We start from the raw sequence: 11,314 nt of genomic DNA on the forward strand, positions 1-11,314 counted from the left end.
GGGCCGGCCCAAATTGCGGTACTCTGTGTGCGTTTACACCGAAAATTTGGGCCGGCCTATGATATATAGATATTCTGACGGTAGCGGCGCTCTGCATGTGAACAATGATTTCATTGGAGCGCGCCCGCGGGAAATGTGTATTGTGTACGTATGCAATTCTGTGAACTGAATACCTGGGGATGTAATGACTATTTTGTCCGACACAGAGCATAGATTTTGGGATATTTCAAATCACAAATAACGTCACATCACCGCCACTACCCAACAAAAATCAATTTCACAGTTTCTCACCATCCTTACCTATGCACAAATTTTCTGGAGTGAGGAAAAAAAACTTACAGAGATGAAACATTGTGAGACATTGCAGGACAGAATTCTCCGCTCCTTCAAGACAAGACAGCATGCACGATATAAGCACTCATAACATTACGCAATTACGTCACGATTGCTGCGGAAAGGAAGCGGGACTCGCATTTGGTACCGCATTTGGGCCAGCGTGCGTTTACACCGAGAATAGGTCAGCCCAGGGCCGGCCCGAGACAACCTCCAGAGCTTGTCCAAATGCGGGTCAAAATTTGGTACCGCATTTGGGCCAGCGTGCGTTTACACCGACGTTTAGGCTGGCCCAAAAGTCGGTGTAATAAAAGTCGGTGTAAACGGGCTCTATGAGTGCAGGTACATATATTTGGGGAATTGAGGATTTTTACTTGACTTTTGACTGACCCTTTTATAAGTTTATGCATTGAGTAATTTTCAAGGTAAGAAGAAAAAGTCTAATTACAGTATAAAATAAATAGTGAAATTTTGAGGAGTTGACCTTGACCTTTGACCCCCTGACTATTGACCCATGACCCCTTATTCCCTAGATGATCCCTGCCAGTCAGTGCATACGTATGTATCAAGTTCCATGAAGATACATTAAACCATTTGCAAGAAAATAAAATTGTAACATTTTCACTTGACCTTTTGACCTTTGACCTTATGACATGAAACTATCTCTGAAGAATCTTTACGCAGTAGTACATGTCTACACTAAGTTTAAAGAAAATACCTTCGGGCATTGCATAGATATGGGGAAATAGCAACATTTTCCGCATTTGGCCTTAACCTTTTGACCTTTTGCCAATTTCACTAAAAACTACTCAAGTACATATTTTGTAATTGCCCCATCATACTTCATCCTTGGACCAAGTTTGGTGAAAGTTGCTTCATCCAGTTTGGAGTTATCATGTAAACAGTTAAATTTTAGGATTTGACCTTGATCTTTGACCTTTGACCTCTGTCTGATTTCACTCAAAAACTAATCAAGTAATTGTCCCATCATACATCATCCTCAGACAAAGTTTGGTGAAATTTGCTTAATCCAGTCTTGAGTTATGGCGTATGCGGATACAATTTCATTATTTAACCTTGACCTTTGACCTTGGCCTTTAGCCGATTTCACCCAAATTCTATTCAAGTAATTGCCCCATCATACTTTTACTTGGACCAAGTTTTGTACAATTCCAGTCAATATTACTCAAGTTATCACGTAAACGAATGCGGACGGACGTACGGACGGACAACTCAAAAACATAATGCCTCTGGCACCACTTCGTGGCGGACGCATTAAAATCCTTCAGGCATTGCATAAATATGAGGGAAGTACTTGACATTTTGAGGAGTTGACCTTGACCTTTGACCCATGACCCCCAACTTCCCTAGATAATCACTGCCCGTCGGTATATGCATATATTCTAAGTTCCACGAAGATACCTCGAATCATTTGCGAGATATGGAGAAAAACATTAAATTTCAACCTTTTGACTTGACCTTTGACCCTTGACATCGTGACCCGGAACTCTCTCTGGAGAATCTTTATTTGGTAGTTCATATATACACTAAGTTTCAAAAAAATACCTTCAAGCATTGCATGGATATGGGGGAAATAGTGAAATTTGAGCATTTGACCTTGACCTTTGACCTTGAGCATGTGCACCGTAAAGTTGAAAGGCACAACTTCACCCACTCATACATATACATGCCAAGTTTCATTAAGATACCTCGAACAGTTTCTTAGTTACGCTGTCCACAAAATTGATTACGGACGGAAGGACGGACGGACAACCCGAAAACGTAATGCCTCCTGCACTACTTCGTGGCGGAGGCATAAAAAGGTATCAAGTAAAACTACACTTTACATTAATCATATGTGCAAACTTTAGCTGAACGGCTTTAAAACTGAAAGAGTAGTTTGATCCACAACATTTTGTGACTTCAATTTGCCATTGCCATGGCAACACATTATGGCATATTAACGAAAAAGGTGTGTTGCACATCTACATTGTACCTATGCTAGCACAGTCGGGCATGCCAAATTTTGAGTCAATTGCTCAAAAATGAGAGAGTAGTTTGAGCCACAACATTTTGCCTGATTTCATAAAAATTTGCATTACCATGGCAGCACAGCTGTAGCTCCACACACACCAAAAAGGTGTCTTCAAATCTACCTATGATAGTGGTTACACATGCCAAATTTCGTGGTCAATGTGAGAACACAAGTTTTGTAATCGACCGACCAACCGACCGCTTGACCGACTGCCTGGCCTCAGCGTGATTCCTATATACCCCCACACATACTCTGTGCGGGTTGGGGTATAATAACAGATCTTTTTTTCTTTTTTCTTCACCTGACCTTTGACCCAATCACCTAAAAATTCTCAAGAGAATCATCATTTAATAAGGCAGTATATATACACTAAATTTCATGAATACAACTTCAGCAATTACTAAGCAATGGAGAAACAACTTAAATTTTAGTATCTCCTTTCGGACCTTTAAAGGCATAATTTATCATTTGCAGATGAAACAAAAACCCAGCATTAGTGCTTCAAAATAGTTCTAAAATGTGAGTTAGGGCTAGAAACAACCAACGTAAAAATTTGAATCTGTATAATCGATGTTAAGTGTTGTTAAATACACAAAATGTGAACAATAGTTATAATAAAAATGTTTCCAGGCTATACCGTCTACAGTTACGGTTTATTGAGAAAAACACTGATATCTTCTTTTATTTTAGGCTTTATTGCGAAAATTTTATATGGTAGGATGTTTTGTGATACAACAGACCTGTACATAAGCATCAAATGTGATATCTTGAACATTTTTTTAATCACTGCTCCCAAAGGTAAACTGGACCTTTAACTTTTGACCCCATGGCCCAAAACTTTCCCTAGAGAATCTTTGCCCTGTAACATGATTATACCACACTCGGGGTGGTATTCTGAAATCTTCCCAAGTTTCTTCCTAAGTCAGAAAGTTAAGAAGTGCCTGGGAAAGACAGAATTGGTATTCTGACATTTCTTCTGAGGCACTTCTTAATGCAAATTAGCTCATCCATATCCCTGGCCACTGTTCTTTGTACATGAATTGCGCGCAGTGAATGACAAGCTCAATCTCATCACAATGCTTTGCAGCTTGCTACATCTGAACAACGTACTTAGGACAGGGGTGGAGCTTTCCAAGTAGTCTTCCTAAAATTCTTTCTTACATGCATTCAAGAATACAAACTTCTTCCTTGGTCAGAAATTTGCATATCTTCCTAGGATTCATCCTCAGTTGTATACTTTCCTACCTTCCTCAGTTCAAGAAAAAAGTTAGAAGAAACTCGGGACGATTTTAGGAAGATTTTCAGACTACTTAGGAAAAAAATCTGACTTAGGAAGAAAGGATTTCAGTAAACCATCCTATGATTCATGAAAATACTTTCATTCATTTCAGACATATGGAGAAAATAGTGAATTTTATGAATTCAACCTTGATCTTCAGCATAAGCATCCAAAAGTTGATAGGCACAACTTTGTCCACTAATACTTACATACTGTAAATTATAGTTGTATTAACCTCACTTTTTTTTCCCCACTGAAACAGGTCAAAATTCAGGCTGCAGTTAATAAACCAATACAGCCAATCCTGGCTGCATAAAGTGTGCAGACAATTATCATCTATAATGGATGTTTCAGCGGCGCATTAAAAACTTACAAGTGTCAATATGAGAGCATATTGAACAAAATGCATCTAGGTGTGCATTCCAGCGCTCTAAAGCAAACCAAAGCGAACTGAACCAAAGCGTACCGTACCAAACTGTGCCAGATTTGAAGCGTTCGAGCGCTCTGTTGAGAAAGCGTACCTCACAAGTTATTTTTAGAAAAGGTCACACATTTTTTAGGAAGAATTTCATCCACCTGGCGCTTGAACTAGAGATGTCCCGATCAAAGAGAATGATGTTTTTGCATTGTGACGTATGCACATGATAAGCGCATGCTTTACAGCGAACTTTTGGTACACTTTTGGCTCGGCACAGTACGGTACGGTACACTTTAGGAGCGTTCAAGCGCTCCTCTGGCGCGGGTATGGTACGGTAAAGTTCGCTTTAGGAGAGCGCTCGAACGCACCCAGAGCCAATGTATTAATTCCCCATAGGCTACTGTTGTTACTGGCCGTTCACCGTATTTTGTCTCGTCTGTTGCGCAAGTACTTGCTTAGTGTGTGAACGCTTGCTACTAATCAGCAAAATCTTGTTACAATTCACAAGCACGCAAACATCTTGCTATTTGCGTGCTTCATATGCAGTTAGTTTCACAGGGCTACTCCTTTTTCAGTGCTGAGTCAACTTCAAAGACGAGCAGAAGTGCGGTACTTCATGAACGCGCGTGACAACAGCGCGCTACTGATATTCAATTGAGCCATACCGCACCATAAACTACGATGGCTTTCGCGTAGAGTTCTAACGTTAGGCCCTACCCGAAATTTGTTCTTCCGTGGCTGTGCAGGAGCAGGACAGCTGCAATATCATCATTCCTAGAACAGTCGCTACAAGTGTATTCAATCGTATGTAGGCCTGTAGCGCTAGTGAGGGCCTAGTTTTGTAGCAGTAGACCTAGATTTTGTAATGACAGTACTTTGTAAAAATTGTAGAAGACTAACGTTGGGGATCTACAACTGCCGCTTTTGGTCTAACGTTAAAGCAAGCTTGTTGAGATAACATTTGTTTGTGGTGACGTATGAGAATGTGAACTTTCTGACAATGTAGGGCCTATTCTCTTCTGTCTGCAATCACTGGTACAAGAGCTGTAACTTTAGCTTAGAAACTTACTCAGTTCAGGCGCTGGTAATGACAAATGTAATGGAAAATCCTTTAGCTTCTGACCCTGTCACGACTGTCTAACATTAACTGGAGTAGTAGGCTCTATAGCTTCCAGCACATTCTCCAGTTCTTTCTCTCTCAAGCTGCCATACCAGTTAGTTCTAACTGGTTACAATAGTTTGACAAAAACAAATCTGTTGCTATTTCGCTATTCTCGCTTGTAATGTAGCGCATGTATGCTGTGCATGTGTGATGCTCATACCGTTTATTGTGCGCTGTATATCTATGTACTGTGTGGTCACGGGCGATTGCATTCGTGTGTGCAAAGTGTCTCTAGCTCTGTGCACGCATCATAACAATTGGTTTTTGATGACGTCACCCCTCCTGACATAACGCCATTTGTTTAACATAGTCGCTGTTATATTCCAAGGTTGTACGTAATTTACATCACGTTGTGAGAATATAACGCTTCTCATCCTTGTGACCATGGTCACGTGACAGCATTTTGACCAATCACACATTGGTATCTAGAAAGGTCATATAGTATCAGGGAATATTGCATTCGTTAGGGCTAATACTGCACTCATCTTTGATTTGTGCAATATTGGCCCCAACTCATGCAATATTCCCTGGTATCCCATTCATAACCACCAAATATAATATCAATATTCAATGTTCGAAATAATTTCTTTTTCATTAAGCATTCTACTGTAAAACTTCTTTCTTTTTTATGGAACAAAAATCAACACACTTTCTCCCCCAAACATTTCACTCAATTCCAAACATGTCGGCAGTAACTCCACCTGTTGCATGACAGTTTCCACGCTAGTAGGCGAACTGTCAATTTTTTTTTTTTTACCCAACCGCCAAAAAAAAAAGGGGGGGGGCGCGGTTAATATCAATGCAGTCAATACAACATTATTTATGGTGTGCCAAGTTTCATTTGGAAACCTTAAATGGTTCTTAAGTTATGCTGTCCACAAACTTGATTACGGATGGACGGAAGGACAGACGGACAAACAAAAAACATAACGCCTCCAGCAAAACTTTGTGGCAGAGGCATAGAAATCCAGCTTAATGAATGCTGATAAGGAGCTTAAACTTTACCTGCAGGACAGAACTAAATGCCATGGTGAAGATGACGTCATGCAACTTTCAACCAGGTTGACAGACAAGACTTGTTATTCTGGATGGTAAATAACAAAAAGAGATGACCACACACCTTTCATTCAAAACACAGTTAAAAAGCGAGAGGGAATGATGTGGGGCATCAAAACCAAAGAACATGAAAATGCAACAGTATTGTTGTAATTGTGTAAACAAAACTAGAAAAGGATGCTTTCATATAAAATGTACATAACCATACCTTTCCATTGGGAAACTGGTAATGTCACTAAAGTAGCAATTGGTATGCCTCCGCTATTTTACATTATTCCCCAGTAGGTGTACAGAACATCTTGCCAATGAGAGACAATGGTTTCATATGATTGGAAAAAAAAAATCACTGGGCCGGATGCATAAACGCTAGCAATTGCTTGTGCTAGCCTTTTACTCGAATCCGTATGCATAAAAACAAGCAATTGCTTGTGAGCAGAAGCTTTTGCTAGCAAGCACAAGCAATTGCTTGCTGCCCGCAAGCAACTGCTTAGAGACCAATCATTTGCTTAGAGACCAATCATTTGCTTAAAGACGTATGCATAAAACATGCCTTTTACTAGTTCTTGCTAGCAATTGCTTACGCTTTTCCAAGCTCTGTAAAATGAGCTTGAGCTTTTGCTTATCTGGAACGTTCCCTTTTAAGTATGATTTTCATATTCATGAAAGAAAGACCACACTTGTTAAGGAGTGGTATAAATCTACAAGAAATTACTCATAGGTAGAGTAAGAAATTTTTCATTTCAACAACGGGAATGTCCAGTGGTTAGCATGCAAAATGTGATGAAAAACATGTAGGATGTCTGACTTCGGTGGAGAGCAAGGAGACCTATCTCCACGTGCGATCTGGCAGATCCGGGCAACTGCAAGCAGTGATGGGAATCAGCCAGTAATGTGTGTGTGTGTGTAGTTGTGTGTGCGACTGTGTGTGTATTTATGAGTGTCACTTCATAGCTCTTCTGCTATGTCAGGAAATGTTTCCGCACACACATGCCCTTTCAAATACCTGCTGCCACACTCGCCATTGTTCTTGTGTTCGCACAGGCGTGACGTCCCTTTTGTTGAAAACGCAAGCAATTGCTTGTGCGGGACAAGCAAAAGGTATAAGCACCAGCAAAAGGTTATGCATATGGATGTAAGCAATTGCTTGAGCTAGACCTTTTGCTAGACGAGCTTGTGCTTTTGCTTGAAGCAATTGCTTACAAGCAATTGCTTGTTTTATGCATTCGGCCCACTATCTGTATACACCAATTTTCATGATACTTTGAGCCATTTTCAAAATATGAACGCCCCAAAAAGTAAATTTTAGCATTTTCTCATGACCTTTTACCCCATGGCCCACATATTTCTTCAAATATTCACTAACTTGCAATATCCAATTTTTATGACAATACTTTAAGCTATTCTCAGAATAAGGGAAAATTGCGACAGTTTGCTATTTTCATTTGACTTTTTACCCCATGGCCCAAATCTTGGTCTACAGAATCATTGTGCAGTAATGCAACTACTGTACAGTGTACAATGTACCAAATTTAAAGTGCCAAACTTCAAGTCAAAGGTTCAAAAACTGAGGGAGTTAGCTAAATCCACTGATAATTTGCATGGTTTTCATTTTAAAAAGTGGCAACACATTGTCTCATAATGACAATATATAAAGTCTGCACATCTACAAGCTACAAGAATTAAAATGTGCCAAACTTCAAGTCAAATTCTAAAAAGATTTGGGGAATCAACAAAATGTACACTATTTTTATATGATTTTCATTTCAAAGTGCTGTTACCATGGCCACACATTATCCCAACAATAAAGATATGAAGTTTGCACATACATACCATAATGGTCACATGTGCCAAATTTCAAGTCAAATATTTAAAAAAATGATGGAATGACCCAAGTTCTCAATATTTTTGTATAATTTTCCTTAAAAATTGCTGTTACCGCATGTGGCAGCACATTGTTCAACAACATTGACAAAAGATGAAGTCTGCACATCTACATACCATAGTGGTCACATGTGCCAGTTTTCATGTCAAATACTCTAAAGTTGAGGAAGTTAGATCAATCCACATATTTTTGTATGATTGGTATAAAAACTGATGTTGCCACAGCAACTGATTTCTAAACACTTATGAAAAAAGGTGTCTTGCACAACTACATATTACATGGATAACATGTGCAATATTTCAGCTAAATTGCTTTTAAACTGAAAGAGTAGTTCCATCCAAATTTTCTGTGGTTTAAAAAAAAAAGATGATTGACCTCAATTTTGGCATGTGTGACCACTACCATCATTACATGTGCAACACATCTTTCTTTTTAAGTATCCCGTAATATGTTGCCATGGCACTTTGTCACCACCACTAACTTTCCTACTAAATATATCGTAATTAACCTGTTTATTTCATTAACCCAGCTTTCTCTTCTCTTTGAGACCACTCAGCCACTTTCAGAATGTTATCCTATCCAACATTTGCTAATTCCAGTCCAACATGACTGAGGAAACTCCATATACTGATCATGGAATTTGTCACCAGCCTGTGTTAATTGTGTCAAAATCCCATGGCACTTGGCAGTGACATACTCCACAATCAGCATATAAATGCACTGATCATGGAATTTGTCACAGCCAATAGGATTTTCCCCCTGTTAAAGGATGTGTACAGTCCTGGTTGAGGTGAGGATTTTGCGAGATATTCAGAAATGGCTGAGATATCCAGAAACAAGGTGAAACAAAGAGATCCTAATAAAAGACGTGGCCTGTCACCTTTTATTATCATTACTTTTTTGGATATCTCAGCCATTTGAAAACCGATTTTCATCAAATAAACGTTGAATCCTTCTTAAAATTACATGCCCTTTCATATTTCATAAGAAGTTTCTCATTATCTCACTTAGGAATGTTCAAAACATGAATCCCCACCTCAACCAGTACTGCACAGCCCCTTTAACACAGGCTGGCGAGAGAAAACACGATCAATCTATAGGGAGTTGTCATGGATTGTGTTGTTATTCACCATAATTGGATAGGATAATATTCTAAAAGTGGCATAGTGGTCTTGAAGAAAGGGGAAAAGTGGGGTGATGGTATTAACAGGTATAAATAATCTATTCAGTTTTGTTTAGTTAAACTGTCTGACCATTCATCATCCCATTTAAAGGAGATAGTGTATCAATAGAGAAATATGTGTTGGAAATCTGTCACCACTAAGCTAGTCTCTTGTGTGAGGAGAGGTTTGCACACAGAGAACAATAACGTTCAGTCTGAATCCGTTGAAAATCATGGAAGCATGCAAGCCGTCTGATATTAGATACATGTTAAAAGATGTCGCCAGTAACAGAAAATATGGCGCCAGTGTACTTTCGCACCACCTCGTCAACTGATTTCCAAACGTGCACAAAGTCACTCTGAACATTCAACAACCAAAAATATTCGCTCTTGAGTGAGACCAAAGTCTATGAAAAGCGGAATATTTGCCGAACTTTGACACTTTTACACGTTGGGGCAATAACTTGATCGCAGCGGCTCTCACTGCACTCAAGCAGACGGCACGGTATAAAACATGTTCACAGCAATGCAAAACAGTTGGTCGTCCAGTCTTAACGCAGCAATCACAAAGCGATTACAGAAAGTTTTTCTATGGTGTCTTTAAAAGGATTTGTTTCCCCCTTTCTGTCAGGTTGTACCAAGTTTTGCGATAGCGATTGATTGAGGCAGAGAGGTAAAAAAGAGGAGCGGAATCTCTTTGCAATTTTGCAAATTTATGTCTTGGTTCTATAGCATAACAATTGAATGCTTAGCATTTCACTGAACTAAAAGTTAAGAATGTGATATTGACACAACATCAAGCGGAAATAATATGATGTAAGACTTGCACGTTTTAATGATTCAGCAAAGATAGCCGATGCAAAGAAACACAGTGCAGATATTACATACACTTGCCTGGGAATCCGTGCTTTATGAATGACTGTATTAATGTACCACTGTAATCATAGAGGGTTTGGTTCATTCATGATGTAGTGATTTTCAGCTGGCAAAAGACAGCTGTTCTGAGGCAAAAGTCTGTGAAACGAATCAATCAGTTTTAACTCACAATTTCTCAATGGGGCAAATATCTTGTAACCTTCAAAGTCATATTGACAATATGTTTCAGGAAACATTTCCCTCCGCTCTGACACCTTTTTCATATGATTTTTCTAATTCTAATCTCTCATTACAATGGCTTTAAGAGATGGGGCTCCAACTGGCTGTAATGGTTCAAACAGTTCTCAGTTTTCTATTGACGTAAAAAAGAATTCCATAGGTGCATTTGTGCCTTTGATGATCGATGTTTGATGCCGTAAACTGTAAACGTAGATATTTTTATGATTAATTTTTTTCGCTTAGCTGCTCAAAAACATATTTGCAGGTTCTTATATTCGCGCTGCACAATATTGCCAACCCATTCAAAATGTGCAGAAAAATAGTGGATATATTTTTGCAAGTTTTAGAATTGGCACTAGCCAGAAGTAGTAGGAAATACGCAAAATTAATGTACTGTGAAAATGTCATAATTTACAGTATATCAGATTAGTGCCCGGGCATACCCAGTCAAGTAATTTTCATTTCTATTTCATTATTTTCTGTCAAATTTCTATTTGCACATCACCATGTCTGTGACATTCATATATCACCTATCTTTTATAAGTACCAGTAGGGATGAAAAAAAGTAATTACCAATTACAAAAACATATCTTTCTTAGAAAGTTGCTTGTGATTATGCAATGAAATACGAGTCAATTGTCTTCCTATCTGTGCAGCAAATCAGGTTTGGCACATGCTTCACGTATTTTGGAGTGGTGACATCAAACATCGAAGATAAGCTTTAATTTCAACCAAGTTTTTTGACGTGATCCCGACATCGTATGAAAAAACAAAAGGTACACTTACGATAGCCCAAAGTCTCAGCTACAAAATATTAAAATCTGGGAGAAATTCACCAAAGCATAAGTGAGCTAGTGCTCGATAAAAATAGTCATGTCAATTTTCATTTCAA

General features: G+C 38.9%; 1 protein-coding gene across 1 annotated transcript in view; it reads right to left on the reverse strand.

The window, feature by feature from the left end:
- The window catches only part of LOC140229197 (uncharacterized), a 43,941-nt gene extending 37,629 nt beyond the window's left edge, over window positions 1–6,312 (reverse strand). The window contains exon 1 of the mRNA XM_072309469.1: window positions 6,233–6,312. Within this exon, the coding sequence (XP_072165570.1) occupies window positions 6,233–6,256 (24 nt within the window). The 5' untranslated portion in view covers window positions 6,257–6,312. The remainder of the gene's footprint in view (window positions 1–6,232) is intronic.
- Between the last annotated feature and the right edge of the window lie 5,002 nt (window positions 6,313–11,314).

Source organism: Diadema setosum, chromosome 5 (genome assembly GCF_964275005.1).
Source record: "Diadema setosum chromosome 5, eeDiaSeto1, whole genome shotgun sequence".
Lineage (NCBI taxonomy): Eukaryota > Metazoa > Echinodermata > Echinoidea > Diadematoida > Diadematidae > Diadema > Diadema setosum.